General features: G+C 56.4%; 7 protein-coding genes across 7 annotated transcripts; 5 read left to right on the forward strand and 2 right to left on the reverse strand.

Annotated features, from left to right (window-relative positions):
* The first annotated feature begins 64 nt into the window (after positions 1–64).
* Positions 65–1,599, forward strand: BCV69DRAFT_315317 (hypothetical protein). The gene is made up of 3 exons (XM_025495193.1): positions 65–325; positions 428–700; positions 773–1,599. Exons 1-3 carry the CDS (start codon positions 164–166, stop codon positions 1,448–1,450), a joined length of 1,113 nt encoding a protein of 370 aa, XP_025344834.1. The 5' UTR covers positions 65–163; the 3' UTR covers positions 1,451–1,599.
* Positions 1,600–2,715: 1,116 nt separating this feature from the next.
* On the forward strand, positions 2,716–4,176 carry BCV69DRAFT_295783 (hypothetical protein; the record flags this gene model as incomplete). The annotated part of the gene is made up of 1 exon (XM_025493926.1): positions 2,716–4,176. One exon carries the CDS (start codon positions 2,716–2,718, stop codon positions 4,174–4,176), a length of 1,461 nt encoding a protein of 486 aa, XP_025344835.1.
* Positions 4,177–6,386: 2,210 nt separating this feature from the next.
* BCV69DRAFT_301953 (hypothetical protein) lies at positions 6,387–7,910 on the reverse strand (the record flags this gene model as incomplete). The annotated part of the gene is made up of 1 exon (XM_025494627.1): positions 6,387–7,910. One exon carries the CDS (start codon positions 7,908–7,910, stop codon positions 6,387–6,389), a length of 1,524 nt encoding a protein of 507 aa, XP_025344836.1.
* A 925-nt stretch (positions 7,911–8,835) lies between these two features.
* Positions 8,836–9,358, forward strand: BCV69DRAFT_279396 (hypothetical protein; the record flags this gene model as incomplete). Its single annotated transcript, XM_025491241.1, has 2 exons — positions 8,836–8,992; positions 9,021–9,358. The coding sequence occupies 2 exons, from the start codon at positions 8,836–8,838 to the stop codon at positions 9,356–9,358; spliced, it is 495 nt and encodes a 164-aa protein (XP_025344837.1).
* Positions 9,359–10,211: 853 nt separating this feature from the next.
* On the reverse strand, positions 10,212–13,412 carry BCV69DRAFT_306237 (hypothetical protein; the record flags this gene model as incomplete). Its single annotated transcript, XM_025494681.1, has 9 exons — positions 10,212–11,227; positions 11,522–11,662; positions 12,168–12,224; positions 12,290–12,311; positions 12,346–12,438; positions 12,782–12,891; positions 12,943–12,962; positions 13,034–13,162; positions 13,211–13,412. 9 exons carry the CDS (start codon positions 13,410–13,412, stop codon positions 10,694–10,696), a joined length of 1,308 nt encoding a protein of 435 aa, XP_025344838.1. The 3' UTR covers positions 10,212–10,693.
* A 601-nt stretch (positions 13,413–14,013) lies between these two features.
* BCV69DRAFT_315322 (hypothetical protein) lies at positions 14,014–14,625 on the forward strand (the record flags this gene model as incomplete). The annotated part of the gene is made up of 1 exon (XM_025495194.1): positions 14,014–14,625. One exon carries the CDS (start codon positions 14,014–14,016, stop codon positions 14,623–14,625), a length of 612 nt encoding a protein of 203 aa, XP_025344839.1.
* An 880-nt stretch (positions 14,626–15,505) lies between these two features.
* BCV69DRAFT_253931 (hypothetical protein) lies at positions 15,506–15,826 on the forward strand (the record flags this gene model as incomplete). Its single annotated transcript, XM_025490543.1, has 1 exon — positions 15,506–15,826. The coding sequence occupies one exon, from the start codon at positions 15,506–15,508 to the stop codon at positions 15,824–15,826; it is 321 nt and encodes a 106-aa protein (XP_025344840.1).
* Positions 15,827–22,684: the final 6,858 nt, after the last annotated feature.

Genomic DNA, 22,684 nt, shown 5'->3' on the forward strand with positions numbered 1-22,684 from the left:
GTCGCCAGCAAGCTATGCTGGATTTAGTTCCCGTCGATGCCCAAATCTTTCCTCGACAAGGACCCCCCCACTAACGAGATCGTCATCGCCAAAGTCCAGATTCTCCCAACTCGCAACTCCCGCCCCCGTTCCACCTGAAAGCAATCTGATACCTCACTACACTATGGTGGAACTCAATGCTGAAGACGCTTGGATTCAATTCAACGATGGCACAATACATCTCCGGTCCTATCTGCGAAGTACGCCCAGATTTAATCCTGCTCTCGCTGTAGGAGAACAGCCGACATTAAGAGCAAAAGACGCAAAGAAGTTTTGGGAGCTACAGGTGAGTCGGCAGGAAACGATGGGCGGGCAAGCGAAGAAGGGGAAAGATGGTAACATGCTTCGTCTGACACTGTAGCCGCTGTTCTTTTTTCCTCTTCAACAGCCTCAGACTAGCCAATCCGGCGCAGATTGGAGGAGCAGCTGGACAGATGTGACGTCCCAGTCGGAGCCTCGCGCTGCCTTGACAGCCTCGGGAGAGTTTGACGCGGAAGCATGGGAAGACCAATCCATCTCTTACCATGAGGACAGCGAGGACGAAGGCGAGGACGCCACTGTCGGCGCGACCTTCGTGCCTTCTGGAAGCGTGGTGTTGCCGAGGCCGGCAGAGCTGCGCATGCGGAGTCAGCAGCAGCAGCAGCAGTACAGGACGGCGTTGGTGAGTGAAAGGGTCTCTAGTGCCACAGTGCCAATGTGAATCTAACATTTGGCTCGTCCCACACGATATCAGGAAGACGCCTTGAAGAGGGACAGGTGCCTCTTCAGGCATTTCCGCTCATATCTTGAGGATACTGTGAGGCCTTCCGCGGGGGCAACGGCTTCTTCGGCGCGACAGCAGCTGGACATGGCCATCGCCAATATAGAGGCCATCTTCAGGACGTTCAAGCAGAAGATCAAGCTGCCGGGGCATTCCCTGACCATCCTGCGGCCCTTCTGCCGTCCCCTTGAAGCTGCGATCCAGGAGGAGCACGACAAGTCAGGCGTGGCTGACGGCATTTCTGACCTACTGGACGAGCTCGATCGGGTGCTGGACGCCCTTGGCGCCCCATCGCTCCCGGGGGAGACCGTGGTCTCGGACCGACTGGTCCACCGCTTTGCGCACCGTCTAAGCCGCTGTAGAGAGAGAGCTTTGCAGCGTCGACTCGATCTCGAGGCCCGGCCTGAGACGGGAAGACGGCTGGCACTTCCCACGGTTCACGCTCAGGCTGCATCGAGGGTGGTGACGAGGCCTTTCGGATACAGAGGCGATCAGCCTGCAGGGACCGAACGTCGCGACGGTGCTAGCTCAAGGGCATCGTCCGCTTCCCATGGCTTTCAACTTGTCGGGTCCTTGGGTTGCTCCGCGTCTGAAGGCGAGCGTCAAGGTGTCGAAAGCGAGAGCGAGAGCGTCGTTGACCACGGTCAGTGAGCCTCGTAGGAGATATTCCGCTTCCACCTTTGCCAGTCGTGCCTGCCTGTGTTCTCACTTCAAGTCTCTGTCTTCTTGCATCGCTCCCACTCCACTTCCTGGTCTGTAATTTAAGCTCTTGCTTCGTCTGTACTATGAGCTCTTGAAATATGCTGTCCCAGTCGTGACCACGCCGAGTGCCTCTTGTCTGCCATCTTCCGTCGGTACTGACAACGACACTGTCTCTTCTGCAAAGCAGCAGCAGCCCTACACCAGCTCCGTCGTCTTGCCCGCCTGCTCCCCTCACTTCAAGGCACGCACGCACAGGCCACATCCTCCCATCGCCCTTTGCTCTAGCGGGCAACAGCAACGGCACCCGGCAGGCAATGCCCCACGCAATGCCTCTCACCTCTCGCACTCCCTCCTCCCTGGATCACCATGTCCATCCTTCGACGTCTCGCGCCTGCACTCGCACACATTCGTCCTCTTTCTTTGCGCTCCATCCTGCTCTACCGCGTCTTGATGGACCATCAACTAATCTCTTCCGATCAGAGGCCAGGCCTCGCCTCGCTCTGATCTCGGACCTCATCGCTTTGCCCTCGAGACGGTGCCTGGCCTCCTTCGTCTTTTGGTCAGTGCTCTGATTCAGGCATAATGCCGTGGCCATCGCGGACGGCTCGAATGCCCTGGCCGCGACCCCGGTTACTACTGTATGAGAGCAAACGGACTCTGCTGCCCTTGGAACCTTCTTCTTCTTACAGGATGCATCGTCAATACACTCGCTAGCGCCTCGCTGTCCTGTCCACCACTGCGCCCCCCCTACTTCAACTGGACAACTCCTCCCAAGTCCACATCCACCTCCCGACCAAAGGCAAAACCGAAAAGGCGACTTTGCCGTCCGGTGAGGTCGCTCGTAACCAGTAGACGGTAGTGTGTCGCAGGGCTCGCCTACACCTCGTGCCTTCATGAATCGGCCTCTCCCCGCCTTGATTGCGCCGCTATTCGCCTCAACGCCACAGGATGACCAACAAGAATGTCAAGGGCAAATTGCTTCGTCTCCCTGTCCGATATCGGAGGTACACATAGACGCTGAATCGCCTCCTCCTCCTCCTCCTTGTCCATCGCTTTCGCAAGACCTGCACTACAATGCCGCCTCATTTGCCTCGGCTCTGCTTGCCGCAAGCGATCAAGAGAGCTTGCAGCTTCTACAAGACGCCGCTGGCTTCTGAAATTCTCAGCCGCAGTCACCCTTCTCTTCTCAAGGCCCCGACTCCTGCTGGGCCTCCATGGCCACCACTTTTCCTCGGCCTCTGCCTCTCCGCTCTTGGGGGTACCCAGTGGATGTGCCTAATGACTCAGATGCCGAGCGCTGGTGCTCCGAGGCTGACTGCGAGCGCATCCTCGTACAATTTGTATTCGTGGCCAAGTGCAATGTCAGAACGGCCCGTACAGGCACCGGCGATCTTGTCAAAGGCTTAACCGAGATGATAAGGAAGACTTGCGCAGCCCTATCCATGAGCACCATGGCAGTCCTTCGGTGGGCGAGGCTGGGGACGCTTCCAGAGATCGTGGAGTGCACCCGGTGCTGGAGGTGTAGATGCTGCTTCTGCCAGAAGCACGCTGTTGGATACGTTACTTTGATACTGGACGAGGCACAGGGTCGCAGAGTCAAGGGAAAGATCGAGTCTGGCAGGCGACCCTCGGCTGGAGCCGAGACGTTCGACAAAGGCGAAGACACCGATCAGCACCAGAGGCGAGGTAACAGGGTGAGATACCCGCTCCCCTCAGCCAGGGCTGCTCTGCAACGATGTCACAGCAGTCACCAGGAACCTACATCGCTCTGCCAGCGCCTTCTCAAACTGTTCCATCTCGAATTAGGCACACGGCCCTGCACCCAGACCTCAACATGCACATACACCCGGGAGTCCCTCGATCTCTCTGTCGGAACATTGTGTTACTTTGCTCCTGTCGATGATGATGAAGCCGTCAGCTTTTCCTCTCCCGGGGACAGGGTCGGACCTCAGTCGTCACAGTTGGCTCGGTCCTCCGCAAGTTCAGTATTCCAGAAGCTTTTCGGGGCATTCGGCATGCCCACAATCGTCTCCCACGAAAACAAGCGCTTGGTGATCCTCCCTGATGAATGCCTCGTGGTTCGCGAGCGCGTGTGTCGCAACTGCGAAAGGATTGTGCTCGCTGTCAAGGCCAGAGAGATGGCGAGGTGGCAGCAGTGGGCGAGGGAGCAAAAGAGCAGAAGGAAAAATATGGCAGAGGGACAGAAAGCAACGGAGGCTAGGATGGTGGCGAGACTGGAGGACCGCACTCGGGTCGAAGTCAAAGAGGAGGATGTTCTACAAGTGCTGCAAACTGCGCTCGCGCACATCAGCTACTCTGCGGCATCGCTACCGAGCAAGACAGAGGCGACACTGTCCCAATGGAGCTACAATGGAGCACAAACTGCGGGCCTCAGCTCCGAGGAGCACAGCTCTGGCGCTGGCCCTGAGACTGCCTCGGTCTCTGTCTCTAGCTATGGGCCCTCCACGCAGTCCGATGCAGAACTTACAGGACGTGCAACAACGCCATCGACTGGAACAAAGCGATCGCCGATGTCCCTACACCCGCAGCTGGCAGCGGAGACCAAGCGTAGTCACAAGCAGCGGACCAAGCAGGAGTCACAAGCTTGGACCAGGCCTCAGAGCAGCAAAGGTGGCCGGAGGGGACGAGGCTACTGTTTTACCACCGAACATTGAGTAGAATGGGAAGCACTGTACAAGGAGTCTGTGGGAGCGCGAGGTGCCTACACGATGGCGGGAGCGCTTCTCTCACAAACGCAGACATACGTACCATTGGTCTTTCCCACAAACAGGAGAGGAGCTCGACAGCGAGTAGCTCACAAAGGCTCGCCCCCCCCCCATTCCCCCGTCTTGTCATGGCGCTGCTCATTCCCACATTGCCATCTGTTCCACACCTTTGTCCTTGATAGCTCAATATGAGCCTCCCAAATTCACATTGACAAGCAACCAGGTCGTTCCACACTTGTCCTTCGTACGCTTTGTCCCCCGCCAGGCCCTATCTGGTCCACACTCTCCCGCCTGCCTGGTCTGCGCTTCCATCCCTCGGTCCACCATGCTCTGAGTCGCCGCAAACTCCTCTAGCAGCAGACAGCGGACAGCACTTCTCAGGGCTCACTTTGAACTCCCACTCCCAATGCCAACACCGCTGCAGCCCGAACCCAATATTGGCCCTGCTTACCCTCACCTCAACCCAGCCTGACCCTGACCCTGATCCTGATCCTGACCCACAAGCGCAGACGACCTTCCCCCTCCAGCCTCCTCAGCAGCAGCAAGACGCGCTCTACTTTCCTCCCCAAATGTTGCAGACATTCAGAGTCTGTAGTCGTCGGTCTCCTCTTGCGCTCCATCTCCTCTTCGAGGGATGGTGGCGGGGGATCCGTTTATTGAGGGCGGGCGAGCAGGGCTTGCGCACGGCAGGGAGGGAGGACTCTGTTCAGGTGCCTGCTGCCTGGCACTGGTGCCTATGGAGCTGGTGTTGGCGTTGGCGTTGGCGTTGGCATTGGGCACAAAGCACAAAAGGGCTTCACACTGGGTGTCGGAGATGTGGGTGCTGGCGACTGATGGCGACCCCGTATGCCACCCGAAGGCGGAGAGATTCTATCCCGGAGCTGACGAGATGATATTTACCCTGTCAGCCGTGTATACACAGCACCTCGCCATAGAAGCAGAGGACCTCGCCTTCTCCCGACGATTGGGAAGAGGGGCAGGAGAGGGGAAACCTGCTGCTTTCGAATACACCGAGGCAAGTGTCGACTCTCGCCGTCACCGCTGGAATCTCTGAGCAGGCAAACAAGGGCTGACCAACTCTTTGATGGCCACTGCACCCCAGAGCCATTCGCCTCTTCCGATCCTCACTGGCACCTCGAGGTGAGCGGCATTCCTTCTTGAGCTCTGTACACTAGCTCTCGCTTCTAGAGACTTCACTGTGCACCACTGTATCCATCGTCCCATCTCGGGCTTGGAGCTTGCCTGCAGCCTATAAAACATACAGCCTCTAGCTACATTACTATACCTCGGTCGTGCTCGGCCTCGGGCTGTATGCAAGGGGGCAATCATCCGCACATCCAGCTCTTCTGGTTCATCCGCGCATTTTTCTCGATGATGAGCCCTGGGAAGAGACGCCCGGACAGATTCCCTGAGTAGCTACTGTGTGGTGTTTCTACTCATGACGTTCTGCGACTCTGCTACAGGCGGCAGCTGGGGTGGGCAGCCGGCCGAGCACGCATAGCTTGGAACATGACTTGACTCGCGAACCTCGTAAGAGCCTGACAAGCAACATCTCACCAGGAGAATCCGCTCTGCTGGATTTGGTGAGGTCCGAGTGAAAGATGTCGTGCGGGAGAGAGCGCCTTTCCTGCAACATTCATTGCACCCTTCCTAGTATCCCAATACGATCAACGCGAAACGACTGACTTTTGCATCGCTCCCCTGGTCTCTCAGCCGAAATGAACTATAAGCAAGCTTCCTATTTCTCCAAGATTCGCCACGCCCTTTGATCCAGACGAACCATTGGCCAATCGTTGGACTGCAGTCACGATCTCCATCAGGGTTCATGGCTGCGACATCGATCACAGAAGTGGACACCAATGGAGTAGTACAGGCGAGAAGTACGATGAGCTCGGCATGTTGGAGGCTCGAGCCAAACAATCGAGGTCTAAGAAGCTTGTACGGAAGTTGCTAAACGGCTTTCTTGAAGGGAAATGAAGATCAGGCCATCTTACTCTGTTCCTCCCGCTGGTACCAAAGTCTCTAGACATGCGCGCAATTACAGTACTGCAATTGGTGTGGCAGCTTCAGGGCTTCAGGCGAAGAGAACAAAGTCGAGCGAGTGTGCGAGCTGAATGAAGGTTCAACAGTGCTGACTGCCGCAAAAGTCTCATCACGGGCTACGAGAAGACCGTAGCAGATCCTGTTGGGGGAATTGCAGTTGCGGGAAAGGCTTGAGCATTCTTTGAGCCCGGGATTGAACGGGACGGCGGTGGACGGCCCCAGCTGGTATCTGTGGTAGAGACGACGTCTCCCAAGCCACTCGGCGCTCTCGCTGTGTCAGCGGCATAATCTTGCACCTGAATGAGTCGTACGGCAGCGTCAGTCTTAGCTGTGGCGTTTCGAGCTGGCGTCGAGTCACGTCCGTGGCGGGATCGCTTGGTGCAGACTAGCGCGAGAGGTGTGGGAGCCTGGCGTTTTCTCGTCTTAACAGTAGACATCAAGGTGGAGGGGCGCGTACTGTTCGTTAGGGCTGCAAGAAGAGCTTGATGGTGACTCAAGGATTGTGTCAGCTCAGTCTCCGCCACCGGATCAGGGCTAGTTGCATGTACAGTGCACAGGGGCTCGACAATGCTGTTGAGGCTCTGTGTATACAGGTCAGCGGCACTTGCCTCTAGCCAGTATGGGGCGCAGGCAAGCTCATTCTGCTCCCATGGACAGTCGGCGCCCCTCAGGATGACTACGCTGTCTGCGAGAGAGTCGGTGTTGATGGCACGTAGCATTTGGGCCAAGTCAATCTCCTGAGGTTGAATAGCTCGACCTGTGATGATGAGGGGCTCAATCGCATTTCGGACGAAAGTGCAAGACCAATAGCCATGTCCGATTCCGTCCTCGTCTGCGAACACCAAAAGTGGATTGCCCTGTTCTCGAGCTGAGAACTCCAAGGTCTGTAAAGAACAGCTGTTGGCCTGCAAAGCTGACTGAAAGGCAGCGTGCTTCTCTCTGAGTCGGACTGAGGGAATCCCCTTTAGGCTGAGATAGACTGGGGACTTGTCCTTTGGAAGTGTCGTATGTACGAGCTGACCTGGAAACACTTTCCTCCCAAGCTTCAGTTCGCGTTTGTCGAGAGATACTAGGCCAGGGATCTGATCTTTGCGGTCAGTACGATCATGAGTGGAAAGGTCTCCTTTGAGGTAGGTGCTTGCTGTCCCGCACACGACCTGAAATACGGGTGACTGGGGGTCAATGCTCCTGAGGAGCTTGCCATCTCCCGCGGCGGAGTGCACTTGGGGCCGGTCTTGGCTTTTGCCGGCGATGGTAAGTACAGTGGCCAATGCCAGGAGCAGTCCAGCTGAGGGCTGCTGTAGGATGACTCGAAGTCGATGGCAGGAGAGATCCTCATTTATGAAAGGGGTATTCGATTGGCTAGCGGATGAATGGACGTCTTGTTCTTCGATATGGCCCTGGATGCGTCTGCCGGAAGAGAAAGTAGGTGACTGGATGTCTTGTTCGCCACTGTCGGCTTCGCAGCCAGCATCCGTGTCTCTCTCAGCCTCCGAATCGCCGCGATGATTGTTCTCAGTGAAGTCTTCCTGGCTACTGTCCGGACCTGCTCTTGTGGATTGCGGTTGGATGGGAGCGCCATCTGCGTCCAAAACCTGGAGCTTCCTCTGCGTACCCAGAGGGTCGCCGAAAGTGGCCATGACGACGCATATATGGTGAACGGAGATTTGCAACGGACGCGAGGGAGGTGATAGAGACTGTGAAATGGTGGAGGATGTGGTGGAGCGGAAAGAAGGTGGACGGGTACGAGTGAGGAAGTGGAGAGATGGAAGAGTGAAGGTAACAGTGAGAGGCCGCAAGGCACCACCGCATGGCTAGTGGAAGGTATGGTCCCTCTTTGTCCTGGCAGAGGCTGCGCGGCAGCAATGCCTTTCCGCCTTTTGTCTCGCCTTTGCCTCCTCGACGCTCCCCTCAGACTGGCCACGGCTGCTGCGAGCACAGACGCCTCCTGGTCTTCCACTAAGCACTCTTTGACGTCCGGCAGTACTTCGCCTCTCCGCTACGTCTCACAGAAGGCTCTCCTCTCGCTCAGACCTCGTCATCACATGTAGACGCAACAGGGTGGCCAGTCAATTCGTATTGCGCCCCTTGACGCGCCCGCCCGCCAGGCGAGGCTGTCAGTGGTTCCACCGTGGCGCCAGGCGTGCATGCGCCTGGTGGAAGCTTCTATTTCCTCTGCTCCTGTGCCTGTTTCCTACATATAATCCTCAAAGGAGTGACCTAGCCTCCTCCTCTCTTACATACTCAATGTCAGTCTTCACACCGACACCTTTATACTGTCTGAAAGGTCTGCTTTGGAGCTTTCCAGTGCTCCCCTCAGATACGGTAATAGAGCTATAGCAGATCCAAAAGGGTCACTTGGAGGGTCTCCAAGTGAGATCTCAGGTGCGCACGCACAGGCGCCACCAACAGAGGCAGCCGGTGCGGGGCTTTGCAGCAATATCATCAGGTTCCCTCAACTTTCCATTCGATACCCTTGCATTGGCTTCAAGCTTTGCGTCACCACCGTATTCCTTCGCATCTCTGACATGTCCTGCTCAAGAGCGCCCAAGTCTGTTCAGCATCATGTCCTTCTACACTCGCGATCAGCAGAGGCGCCGGGAGAGGAGCCGTGCCTACAAGGCAAACATCTCAGCAAATGCCAATAATCACGAGGTTCTGCAGCTATCTGCCTCCTCTGCTTCTTCTCCCTCCGAGATCCTTGGCAGCACCCAGCGCGACAGTGTTCCGCTCAACCATCATTGATGCAGACACTGGCTCAACCATCTTCCAGCGCTTTTGCCCCCGCTCTGCCAGAGCCCTTGCGCGGATCAACAACCTCGGTACTGAAGGAAGGGCACTCCTTGAACACCTCTTTGCCAACGGCAGCGATCATGGCTTTGGCAGCGACTACTTCTCCCTCGAATTCGATAGAAGGGAGGACGAGGACACAGGAGACATCTCATGGGCTTGGTCAGAAGCAACAGAGAAGATGGGAAGTAAGGTAGACGGATTCCAGGTCTGGGTGAAGCAGCTGGTGCACGAGGCTGTTGCTACCCATCATCGTGTCAGCAGCATCTGCCTGGAGTTCAAACAACGCCTGGAATAGGAGGCAAGAGAGGCGGGGTGAGGTCAAAGAGAAGCTAGGGGAGGACCAGGAGAAGAGAGCAGACCGGCTGCTCCATCATTGGTACACTCAGGTGGACGTGATTAGAGGCTGTACCAGTGTACGGCGCATTGACTCAGATGGTGAGCTCTTGGTCTACTTCTTGGCTGCTGATCAGATGAAGCTAACAACAACGCTGTTGCCTGTCCCAAGATGTCCTGCCAGCCATACTCGTCAATCTTGGCTGCCCGGTCTAGTTTCCTTTTGACCATGGCCGGATCTGGATGGAGACGAGTCCCTGGTACGGATCTGTACTGCAAACATCTATGGCATCGATTGCAAAGGTCAACAGTAGCAAGACCATTGGGAACCGATAAGCAATCTACGTCACCAAATCTGTGATGAGGGTGTTGCAATGCACTTAGAGACTTGACATCTTGACTATATCTGATGCTTCTCTCGTGTGTACAGAGTATCACCCAATCATCCATTCTCTTGCACCAGTCAAGGAATCGGGAAGAGAACGGCATCGTCGTCGTGTAAGGCCATCGGCCAAGACGAGGACATCAATGTCTCAATCATTCATACAGCGACCAATGGGAATCTGCTGTTTCCTGGTGGCCATGCTCGTCAGGTTGTTTTCGAACCGAGGCGGCCAGGTCTGTACACGGCGAATTGAACGCATAGGGACTCTAACTTTCCCACTCTAGGGCAAGGGCCCAACGTAAGGTGTGGCAAGGTAATGGCACGCGAAGAGTGAATGTCACCTGTGTCCTACGGGAAGCGGTGGGCTCGATACAGTAGCGATGGGAAGCTGAGAGATGCATTGCCTGTCTGAGAGGTGGCCTTTGCGAGATTCAGACGAAAACTCAAGCATGGCTATGGAAACAACACTAGCCCGAGAGATAAAGACAAGCGTCGATTTTGGCGTGACTCTTCATGGACGAGAGACTGAAGAACGAATGTGGCAAGGGTTGTTGTCGTGGGAAGAGAGACTGGAGGGCAATACTTGTAAGAAGGACCTGCCGGCGATGAGGAATAGAGCGGAGCGCTGTCTCACCGTATGGGGACCACTTTCCACCACCGATGCCGAGAGATGTATCATGTGAGCGCCTACCAATGAGAGAGGAGCAGCCGCATTGCGTCTCCTCCTGCCATCTGGGAAAGTACAGTAGCAAAGGATGATAAGGAGAACAGAGAAAGTGTCGAGGAAAGTGGCAGAGCTTGCCTCCAGACAATGTAATGGAAGGCGGTCCGGCAGTCCGGGATTGCTCTATTCTCCACGCTCCTTTGCTGAGGCCGTGACTCTTGATCAAGCTCGATTATCAGTTGTTTACCTCAAGACATCGTATACCTCCTCGTGGGGCTCGAAGCACCGCTGGGAATTCGGGAGAGCGACGTCTTCTCTCCCAGTGAGGGTCTCGGGAACAGTTCATCGTCATAGATTTGTTCATCCGCGGGATACTCGCTGAGGGGCAGAACTGGGTCTTGGTGCCGTACAAAGTCTGGAGCAAGTGAACTCCAGCTATTCGCTTCACTCGCCTCTTCAGCTCCCTGCTCTACGTTGTTGGCATTGCTCGTGCCACTGATCCCGACGTTGTTGCTGTCACTGCTGTTGTCACTGCTACTGCTGCCGCCGTTGCTGCTACTGCTGCTACTACTGCTGCTGCTACTACTGCTGCTGCTGCTGCTGCTGCCGTTGCGGATACTGCTGCTGCTACTGCTGCTGCAGCTGCCACTGCTGTCCGTGTCTCTGTCGAAGCTGTCATCATCAATATGAGGGGTTCTTCCTGTCTCCTTGGGGGACAAATCGGAGCAAAAGCCCGCGATACGTAGCCTGCGACTGCTGAGTCGTAATCGAAGGAAAACGTTCTACAGCCAGTGTGCTCGAGGAAGATGTGGCAGAGGGCGCGTGTCTGGATTCGTTGGGCGAGGCTACGGAGCAGTAGCAGCAACAAGGAGGTGATGGCGTTGTAGCTCTCGAAGATGCAGAGACGCGAGTAGACGGGCGGATGGTCTCTTCCGAATCATCCGGCCAAACGCTGGCCTCTTCCCAGTATCCCCGTTTGGTCTCTTCCCCGTCTCCCCGTCTGGTCTCCTCCCCGTATCCCATGCCCCGCCTGTTTTCTTTGCCAAAGGGCGGCAGGAGCCTCGTCATCGCCGCACCTTCCTGGATGAGTTGGTGGCTTTTGGCGTGGCTGAGACATGCAGCAGCTGACTGCACTTCGGAATCAGACCTCGGCTCGCCACGAACTCGCTTGCAGCACCAGACTGCAGCGCCGCCTGGCGGCCTTTGAGGCAGATGGACTGTATGAGAAGAGCGGAGAGGGGACGGCTGCCGTATCTATCTGAGCTGAGTGGCCCCTTCAATACGAGGGACACAGATGGGCCAAGGGTTCCCTTGCCTCCGCGTCGGCGAGGGTCACAGCGCCTCATAAGCAGGAGAGGCGCAGGTCCTTGCCCCTCGCGCGCGTGCGCGTGGGTAGGATCGGAAGGAGAAGAAAGCAGGGGGGAACAAGGAGGGAAGGGGAAGCAGCTTGTCTAGCGTCCAGGTGCATCTCAACGCTCAATCGGCCATCCCCCCCCCCAGATCATCATGTCCTCACGACACCCTTTCTGAGGACACTCTCCCTACTCTCTACACCCTTACGTTCTGAGCCTAGCTCGCTCACACCACTTGCGCTCCCGCTCGAGGCCCGGGATAAGAGGTGATGCGGGTGATCGCCCCCATCACCCCGCGTTGCCATCGGCCTCGCTCATGACCACGACGCCCCCAGTACGATCCCGAGAGACGCCTACATCCAACACACACCAAGACAGCAGCAGAAGCCCATCGAGGGGCGCCGCCGACAGCACCGAGCCACAACCTCTGTCCAGCCCGACCAAAAGGCTCCGAAGCCGGGTAATACACTCCGAAGAACGGGTACGACCAACCAGAAGAAGGGCAAATTCCTGCCTATTACCGACAGATGAGCTCCCCAAGAGCACACCAGTTGTCCCCCTCCTTCGCAGGGAGGACCAAGCTGATCTGGAAGACGACCCACTCGAGAGTGTAGATGACCTGAGCCTCGCGCAAATCATATCTCAATGCCTCGACATAGTTTCAGGAGCCTCCGAGGGGGAAGGCGGCGCCAACTGGAAAGTGGGGAAGGTAGGATGCCTTCGCCTCCAGAAACTACTACTTCGATCTAGGAAGATGCAAGAACCACAGGTCGCCACACAACGATCGCTACAAGCGTCCATCCACGCCCCGAGGGCGAACGAGGAGGAAGAACGAGAAGGTGCGAGGAACCCCAGACGAACAACACAAGAAAGAGACGATTCACCATCAGAGATGAACAGGAAGATAGACCCGCTGCAGGCGACAATGGCGAATCTCGCTTTGCTGATCCAGAAGAGCACGATCAAGAAAGCCAGCCAGCTCACCTGGGCTCAGGCAGCTTAGAGCCAGCCACTCCCGACACCTCGTCAGACACAGCAATCTCAACGGCAAACACCTCCTCACCAAACACCTCCCCGTATGGGAGCCCCGAGACCTACGAGGATCATTTTGCGAGCATCCGCACTGGCAAAGGACCACAACATACACACGACTCCCACAGAGGAGCTAAACAAGAAAGTGGAAGCGGAACTTCAGAGGGAACTCAAGATCAAGCGGCTGGCCACGCGACGACTCACCAGCGGCGATCTGGCGGTAGAGCTCAACACAGAGGCAGAGGTACTCAGAGTATTCGACGCCAGCAAGCAATGGATAGATAGGGCCCTCTCGCACATCGGGGAGGTCCCCCAGCTCTCCAGGCCAGGTGCCTTAAACGGCAGGTCCTTAGTAGCGCATTGTGTCTCTTGTAAGCTCACCGAGGAGCAGATCATCGAAGCAATGCAACAGTCGACGGGTACTGAAGTCAAGTCCTGCCGATGGCTCATAGGCGCGGAAAGCGAGAGGGACTCCGTGAAGAACAGAGGCAAGATTAGTATCCACAATGAGGTCGTATACCTGGACGAATATCGACCGAGGCCACGGGTCGACCAATGCACTAGGTGCCAACAATTCGGACATCAGGCCGACAACTACAAGGCAGCGACAGCAATGTGCCTTCTGTGCGCACTACCCGACCTTACGCGTGACCATATGGATTGCGACGAGTGCGAAGAGAAATGCGACGGGGTGAAAAGCACCCACTTGAGGTAAAGTGCGCCAATTGCGGTGGACGACACTACGCCAGCAGCAGGGAATGCCCTGCACGATGTCGATACCAAACCACCTCATGGAATCTATGAGGACACTACGAATACTACAGCTTAATTGCCATAAATCCGCTTCAGTGATGCACGCCCTACTAAACAACGAGGAGGTAGCGGAGGAGCACGACATCTTATGCCTACAGGAACCTTTCTCATACTACAGCAACACACTCACCCAGCATCGCTGGCACCCATACGGAATCACTGGACCCTCTCCGGAAGACCCACGATATCCTAGGAAGACACCGTACCCACCTCGCACAAGAGTCCTCATATACATCCATCAAAGGATACGCCAGGGTGACGTCACCCAGATCACCCAGACACGTCCATACCTGATATCAGTGCGACTTGCAGTCTCGGCTCATCAGAGCAACAAGGATAGAACACTCCCTTCTTCCATCACCATCCACAACATGTACAACCCACCCCGGTCAGCGGACACCTGCGTCCCATTAATGGATGTCTTCGAGAGCAACGGCGGCGAAAATGGAAGCACTGTCGTGATCGGAGATTTCAATGCACACCACACTTGGTGGGAGGAGCACACGACAGAAGTAGACGAAAGTTCAGACAGGTGGGTCACTGCCGTAGCGACGCTTGGCTTTGACCTCATGACACCGCCAGACACACCCACTTTCTGCACGCACAGTGGGAGATACACTACCATAGACTTAGCCTTCACTATCCCCGACATCTACGACCGCATAGTAGAGTGCCGAGGAGCGCCCGATTGGTCCTCTGAGTCAGACCACCTCGCAGTCTACAGCAAAATCGACCTTGAGATACAAGAAGCCACAAGCACGCCGGCCTTCAACATGAAGAGGTGCGACACGAGAAAGCTGATCGAGGAGATGACCACTAGGTGGCAAGCACAGCTCTCAACACTTCCTAGACTCAAAGACGACCCGGAGGCTGGGCAGCGACCCTGGTCCAAGCTACGCGAGAGAGCCTTGAGGAATACACACCGTTCAAGAGGCCATCTCCTCACTCGAAGTCCTGGTTCACACCAGCGCTACACCGAATGAGGGCTGCAGTCGACCGCCTGAGGCGGCGATACCAAGACGCGAAGGGCGGGGACAGAGAGGCAGAAGAGGTCGCCTTAGCGGCCTTCAAAAGACTCCCGAACTCGTTACACCAGGCGATCCGCACAGCAAAGAAGACGGCGTTCCGCGAGAGTCTGGCAAGCCCCGCGGACGACCTATGGAAGATAGCAAAGGCCAGAAGCAGGACCACCAATGCATCACACGTAGCAGACCTCTTCGACGGAGAGACCCCAGCGCAGACGGCCCCAGACAAAAGAGAGTGTCCTACGCAGGGCCTTCTTCCCGCCAGCCGAGGAGGGGAGCGATCAGGAGGAGAGCCAGGAGCCAGAGAGGTGGAAGTGGAAGCTCATCACTCCACACGAGGTCAGCAAGCGCATACGCCGGTCCAAGAAGGACACCGCACCGGGACCTGATGGGATCCCATGGTCGGCACACCGATACTTGGAAGCCGGATGGAGTGACTACAGTACAGCAAGACACTTGCCGCCATCTTCAACAGCGGTCTGCAGAAAGGGGTGCATCAGAAGTCTACAAGAGAGCGACCACAATCGTACTCAGGAAGCTTGGCAAAGACAACTACAGGGTATCGAAAGCATATAGACCCATCACCCTACTCCCAACCACGGGCAAGCTCCTCGAGGCCATCATCTCGGCCCCAGTTCTATTCCAGGCAGAGAAAATGAGAGGGATCCTGCCACCGGGGCACTACGGGGGAAGACTGGGCAGATCGGCTGAGGATGCCACCCTAGCGATCCGGACATTCGTACGTGACAGCCACTCTGCTAAGAGGTCGGTGACGATAATGGCAGCCGATGTTGCCGGGGCGTACAACGATGTCCAGGGAGGCCCACTGACGGCGGACATGGCGGCTAGAGGATGGCCCACTATCCTCCGGACGTGGGTGAAGTCCTTCATGGTGGGTAGAACCACACAGCTTCGGCTAGGCGAGTACATAGGGCACAGATTCGAGTGCTCAGGCGGACTCCCCCAAGGATCTCCAGTTTCACAGCTACTCTGGCTATGCTACAGCAGCACACTCATCGAGCCGGCAGACATGCCGGGCAACGCCATGTCCATTAGCTGGGTAGACGATCGGACCGTCTGCGTAGCCGGCGCCACAGACAATGAGCTCACGGGGGGCCTTGCAGAGAGTAGCAAACCAGGCAGAGGACTGGAGCCGTAGACACGGGGCGAGATTTGACGGGAGCAGATCTGTACTTCTGACGATCAACAGACCGGGAAGCAGACAGAATACAGCCTGCGCAGATCAGCATTGGCGAGACCATAGTCTACCCAGTAACGCAGCACAGGATCTTGGGCGTAACGTTCGCTCAGAATGGCCGTTTCAAGGAACATGTTGCGGCGCTGGCGGATAGGGCTCTACGGGCGACGACGGCGCTCATGCACTGGGGCACCCGTACATGGGGCTTCTCGTATGAGAACTTACGAAGACTTTACATTGCTGGGATCCAACCGATACTCATGTTTGCCGCTACCACTTGGATGCCGGCCAGCAGCCAGAGGGGCGAGGGGAGGTCCAGCTACGTCCACAAATTGGAGCAAGCGCAGAGGATGGCCGCTATGGCAGTCACTGGCTGCTACAAAACGACGTCAACGGTAGCAATGGAGTACGAGGCATGCCTGCTCCCGCTACAGCAGGTCTACACGATGGCAGACGCCAAGCACTACGCCACGCTGAAAGACGACGGCCAAGACCCACCCACTTCGCGCAAAGGTAGACAAAAGCGGCATACGGCAGCGAGCGAGATACAAATCGACACTGCAAGCTATCGCGGCAGACTTCCCTACACTCGCCGAGGCCGCGCTAAGGAGACGGGGCTCCTTGAGGCGTACTTGTCAGGCGTACCTAACAGGGATGACGGGGCTCCTTGAGGCGTACTTGTCAGGCGTACCTAACAGGCATGACGTGGCTCCTCCAAGACGCAACCTGCTCATGTGGACACTGGAGAGAAATACGAGAACATGTCTTGCTCAGTTGGCCGAGATGGAATCAGCAGAAAAGGCAACTACGAAGTGAGATAGGACACGCTGCCGGCTCTCTGCGGGAAAGGCCTGGACAGCAGTGATCCCAAGGTAATACGTGCGGTACAGCGCCTTCTGGAAAGCAAGGTTCGCACAGTATTCTTGAACCGTGGCCACCCATGCCATAGTAGACCACAGGGGCCGGAGGACAGCAGAGATGGGAAAGCATAGACTTCGGATCCAACCTTGTAAATTTTTAGACCGCTTCCGCTGCATAGACCTTTCAGGCCTGGGGTCGGCTCAATGAAATATCTCTCTCTCTCACTCTCTCTCACTCTCTCTCACTCTCTCACAACGCTCCATCAATCACCCCCGAGTCATTGAGCATCCCCTGTCGAGAGCAGCGGACATTGTTCAAAAGCAATCCAGACGTTGACTTTGCAGTGCCCTACCACAGCACACTCGAAAAAAGAAATGTGCCTCTGTCGGTCGGTCCACAGGCTGCAGTTTGTGCGCGGGAAGAGCTTCATTGCTCGGGTTCGCAGGTGATGCTTCAGTCGGCGATGCGGCCTTGTACGGTATCGTCGCTGGTGCTGGATCCTATCGGTCTCTAGTGGGGCTCCCTTGGAGACAAGTGGCAGAGGGAGAAAGCAAAGGACCGTACACCACCCTGGACCACATGTTAGGAGCCGAGGCCCCGACCCCAGGCCCTCATTCTAGGAGCCGCGTATCATAAGTCCACTCTTGCCTCCTTACCCCAACCATACTAGACCCTCAGCTATCAGCTCTGGATACCGTGTGAAGGACGATGGACTCCACAAACCCTTGGGACCAATGGTGGTCTCCTCAAAGGGGGGGTCCTCCTGCTCCCGGCGCAACGTCGCGGTTCTCAAGTTGCCCCCAGGTCTCTGAAGAGGAGCTTCAGAGGATGCAGTGGTCTGACCACAGGGCGGCTCCTGACGAGTACGAGGGCTTCTTTTTCCCTTTGGAGAGGTAAGAGACGACCGCCCTTGCCTAAGCCTCGGCTGCCGCGGGGGGATGGGACATATAGCGATACTTTGGTATCGTTGCTGAACGCCCTCTTCGGTGTCAAGGTAGGACTGCGTGCGATAGCGCTAAAGGATGCCGACGGTTGCTCACTTCAGGGCCATTGCCCTAGTGGCTCCGAGCTTCTTTCGATTCGACCTCGCTTGTAGCCCGCTCTGTTTAGACCTCTGATTTCCCTACAAGAGTCTGCCAGAAGCAGGATGCAAGTGTTTGCAAGGTGGCTGGCGCTGTAGCCTGCCATCCAGGTGAGCACGGCGTCTGCCGCTTCGGGGTGACGGCGGCGATTGCCGGTCCAGCCGAAGCTTGTGCCGGTAAGTCTGCCAAACGTCGATTCGGACTGTTGCAGCGCCCTTTTCATTGACGTCGGGGCATCATCGGCCCTTTTGACCGCTCCTGCTGCTCGTATCCGTTTGTGTTGCATCTTTCCCCCTGCTGCCGATTCGTACAGCGGCAAAGATGGTCTGTAGAAGCACCTGTACGGCCCTGAGAGCGACGTTAGTGGCGGGCTTCTTGCACCCCCAACTCTTTGCGCTAGGAGATGATGACTGATGATGATCGCTATCAGACTCATTCCACGCCAATGGCTGAGTCCTGCTGACGGAAGCCCTGGCGGGAGAGCCTTTGGTGGGACCTGTGTGAGACTGCTGTCGGCGGATTGCTCTCTTTTCCCTGCTTGAATGCGCTGCTCGTGCTCCGTGTGGGTGTTGGTGTATGATGGAGGAGTAGCTGGCGGCACTAGCTCGTGGGCAAGGGTTGCCTGGGCGTGCCGTGAGGGGTGATGAGGAACAAGGTGCGAGGTTGAAGCCGGGTGCGAGGGCATCGGGGGACTGATGGACAGAGAGGGAGCGGGCCAAGCTCGCGAAATCTGTTTCGCTTTCTCAAGGCTTCTATCAGGCCTGTAGGTCCCTCGAACGAGCTTCAATCTATGTTTGAGCTCATCGAGATGGCAAGAACGCCTCGCAACGTTGAGGCGGCCATCACAGAGATGGAAAGATTGCTACGGCTTGTTCCGGATATAGGGCGCCAAGTCCCAGAGGTTCTCCCATGTGCGCTTCTCTTCTCCCTCACCAAGGATCAACATGAGTTTGGTGCAGCTTGGACGTCTTTGATCCCTGAAGGAAAATGCGCCACCTGGGACGATGTCCGTGCGACTCTCGGAGCCGCGGCTGCGGTGAAGTCTATTTGATCAGGACGTCGGTGCGGGCGCAAGAGCCTAGTATGCATCCAGCATCGAGGTAGTCTCCCAAACACAGGGGCCGCACCTGACGCAAGCAAGTCCTTGGGGTGTCCCGCCATATCCACCTCATGCTTGTGGGTCCTGCTTCCTTTCTCCGGCAACTTGTAGGGCCTACATGCAAAGGAGCCTGATTGCCTTTCTTACTCGCACTCCTCGAAAAGCCATTGAGATCACTCGATCGACTCGCCCTCATCCTCAGTTGTATCTTCACGTTTCGCGCGTCACACTTCACCTGCATAGGCAAGTGGCCGCAACGACCATGCGTTTGGGTTTCGTCGAATCCCCGTTGCAGTCCAAGACAATTTCATCAAAGTCATCAGCGTCTTGTTGCGCGTGCGGTCCAGGTATCCGAATGCTGTGCGATCAATGGGAGTTGACGGCTTCAATGGAAATGTGCACGACGGGTCCAGCACGGATCTGATCGTGTACCCAGGCGAAGGCGAAAGGACGAGGCCGGAGGCCGCTACAGTCCACTCCAGTCGCTCTGAGCTAAGCTTCGCTTTACGTCTGTTGAGCTCTGGAGACCTTCCGAACTTTAGGACAGACAAGGTCGTGTAGTAAAGCGTTCCAGTACAGCAGGCTCGAGCAGCCGTATACATGGCGTTTGGGGAGGACGCAATCGCTGGCGAGTGAGGAAGATCGATGTTCATGCTCTGGTCGTTGACATCGAAGTATCAGACGTTTTGGAGAGATTGAAGCTATGCCAATGCGATTTTCAGTCCCCCTGTTTCGAGACGGATGCGAAAGAAGTGTACATAGTCAGAGCACCGGTTTCCTTCCTGTCTGCAGCTCCGGACCGAGCTCTCTGCAGCACGGTACATCGTGAGTCAAGGGAGCCACAGACGCCAGCTGGCCGTACTGAATGCTTGAAGGGTGAACATTGCAGATGGTGACATTTAGAAAGAGACCGAGGCACTCGAGCTCCAATGATCTCAGAGGCGCTAGACCGTTCGTTGGTCGATGCCGTAAAGCAATGGGACCTTATCTGCTTGTCCGTATGCGGTATCTGAATGACAGTATGGGGAGCACTATAGGGCATCTCTCTCGCGGACCATGGTATCGACCTTCTCGCTTACAAATGGCGTATACAGCAGGCTCATCGCCTGCAGGAGTTCTTCGGAGACTCCTTCCCAGCAACCTCGAAAAGGCACTGTGACTGTGCGGCTCATGCCACCAAAAGAGAAACGGGCTCGAGTACGGTGTGGGACTTGTGGTAACGCGACGTTGCGTGCAAAGCTCCACCCGTACTGTACGCATCTTTCATGAGGTTGAGTCTACGAGTCCGGAAAGTGCCAGCATTCGAGGGAGAGGCGTTACATGCTTGAAGACGGTCTTGCCCCAATTGTACTTAGACCAACTTTGAGTGTTGGAGCCCTTCGGCAGAAGCAGTCAAACTGGATTACAGTGGATATCTAATGCATAGTAGGTGAACTCTGAGAGCTCGAGAAGGCCACTGTCTGCAGTGTGTATGTCTCAAAGCCTAGCTGCATCAGAGATAGAGACGACTTTTTTTGGCAGCAGCCGTGCTGTGAGCGATGTTGCTCATCCTGGACACCATTCCGAGAACGGGAGATCAGCCTCCATGCTAATTGAATGTAACTCTTAGTGAGCTTGACCGGTGTCATTGGAAGAGGGCGTGTTGCTTGACCAGAGCAAAAGGCATAGCCATCGGGCAAGCCGCTCGGAGTTGAAGCACTCTCGAAGAAGCGGTCTAGGTTCACCGGCTCGTAGCACGTGTCGGACACTGGAGCTCAGAAGACCTGGGTTGGCGCGGGGGAAAGATGGCCACAAGCGGCTTTGCGCCTTCATATGAGCCTGAAGGTTGCCCATTTCCACTGCAGGAGTTCCGTAAGTGGTAGTGTAGGGGATCTTCCTTCTGACCCGCGCCACGAAGGAATACCAGGCATGACCCCTACTTATGGGGCTTTGTCACTTTCCCACTCCAAGCCGCGGCGGGCAAAAGATAGCAGCCAGGCGTGGTGTTCTTGTGGATCATCGTAAGCGGCACTGGGACAGAAGGCGTGGGAGCTGCTCGTGTGCTTCTCAAACAGGCCACGAGAGTTGCAGTCCGCCCGCTGTCTAGCTTATCGTCAGATTGGCCAGCCAGAGAACCCAGAAGCGTCGTGTACCAGGGACTGGATAGCCGACTGGGAGATTGTAGACACGGAAGCCCGTACAGATCAGAGCCGGTAACATAGAGGAAGCGGAGCACCTCGGCGGTCACTTTGCCGTCAAAGAGGTGGTATGGGTGGAGGCGAGGTAGAGAAGGGCAGTGTGGAGGTGGAGTGACCGGCGCCGCCTTGGCTGTCGAGCCACTGTCCAGGGCGTGGTGAAGGTGATGGCGTGTCTACACCGGCGGCAGCCATACGTCTGTGGGAGGACTTATCGAAAAGGTGCTGAGCGAAGGTGGCCGATGGTAGCCAAGGTGATCTATTGTGGAGGGAATGGGGCAGGGCCCCTGGCCCCTGGCTCAGGCCTGTTCCGCTTCCGTTCCGCTCCCGGGCTCTACTCCGCCGACGAGGATTGGATACGCTACTCCGAGTCGGCTTCTCGTCGCTCTCGACTACACCGACCTCCCGCCGGCGTCACTGCAACGCCCCACCCAGGCGTCTAGATCCTGATTGCCAAGGTCACTTGCACGTGGCCAGCCATGCACAGCGTCGGGCGGGCTGCCCCGAGCTATGATCTCTCCACCAATCGCTCGCGACGCGTCTTGCTGCAGTCGGCGCTTCCACTTCGTAGAACCGTGTGTAGACCACATCAAGCGTTCCAGCAAACTCACGTGGATACAGTACATTATGAGCCCGAGTGGCTAACATGCGCCATTCGAGAGTCCTGACTTGTTTTCCGTATCCTTTCCCCGGCACTGAAGTATGCCCTTTCTTTCCGGCGGCACACTATTCGTTTGTTTTGCCCTGAATCAAGCGCCGGTCCAGGTTCGGGCTTGGGAGAGGTAGAGCGGATCGAGGCACAGACCTTGTATTGTAGCTCTCCTCTGCCTCGCACGCCGATTTAGCCCGCTCGACGAAGCAAACTCAGACTCATACAGGAAGAAAGAGGGAAGGAAACAATAGAGCGCCCGTATGAGCTGGGCGTCTTCAAGCATGCGGGCCGCGTCTACTCCAATGGCTTCCTGCGCAGTTTCTGCCCTCAAGATGAAAGTTCAGCGGCCATCACAAGGGCGAGAGAGGAGCTACGCAAGAGAGATGTGAGTCGACTTGAGCGTCAGTTGGATGGTGCAATGCGGTATCTCGGACAGTGGCAGCTCATGTACTCACTTGGATAGCCACTGCACCCTCGCTACCGGGATACGAAACTTCAGCAATACGGCTTTTGAGATAAGGCTTGGGAGTGCGCATGGCGGCACCCCAAAGCAACACCTGCGCAGAATCCAACAACCGGATCCCCCTCGAACCGACCGATGAGATGCTGAACCGGCCTTTTAACAGCTTTTGGCAACGTGACGAAAGTGAAGACGAGACTAGGTCCGGGGGAGGCGAGGAAGATGCCTCTTCTTCTGGGGCGCTGCAGTACTCTGTTGTGCGAGAGCTTCGACAGGGCGACTGCACTGCCGAGGATGAAGGTGAAGAAGACGAGGCAGGTTGCAACACATCTTATACGATTACCTCTCGAAGCAAGGTCTTGCACAATCTCAAGTTCGTACAGTTTGAGGATTTTGAAGAGCGCGACTTGGGGGGGCACAGAGCATCACAAGATGTCTCATCTTCCGACGAGCTGGAGGAGAAAGTGAACGTGGTGAGTATGACGCGGCCG

The sequence above is a fragment of the Pseudomicrostroma glucosiphilum genome (genome assembly GCF_003144135.1).
Source record: "Pseudomicrostroma glucosiphilum strain MCA 4718 unplaced genomic scaffold BCV69scaffold_23, whole genome shotgun sequence".
NCBI lineage: Eukaryota > Fungi > Basidiomycota > Exobasidiomycetes > Microstromatales > Microstromataceae > Microstroma > Microstroma glucosiphilum.

Bases quoted from the DNA above. Each gene is read 5' to 3' on its own strand.
- BCV69DRAFT_315317 (XM_025495193.1), top strand. From the start codon at position 164: ATGGTGGAACTCAATGCTGAAGACGCTTGGATTCAATTCAACGATGGC. The intron at 326-427 runs GTGAGTCGGCAG...CCTCTTCAACAG, and splicing joins AGAAGTTTTGGGAGCTACAG to CCTCAGACTAGCCAATCCGG. The intron at 701-772 runs GTGAGTGAAAGG...ACACGATATCAG, and splicing joins AGCAGTACAGGACGGCGTTG to GAAGACGCCTTGAAGAGGGA.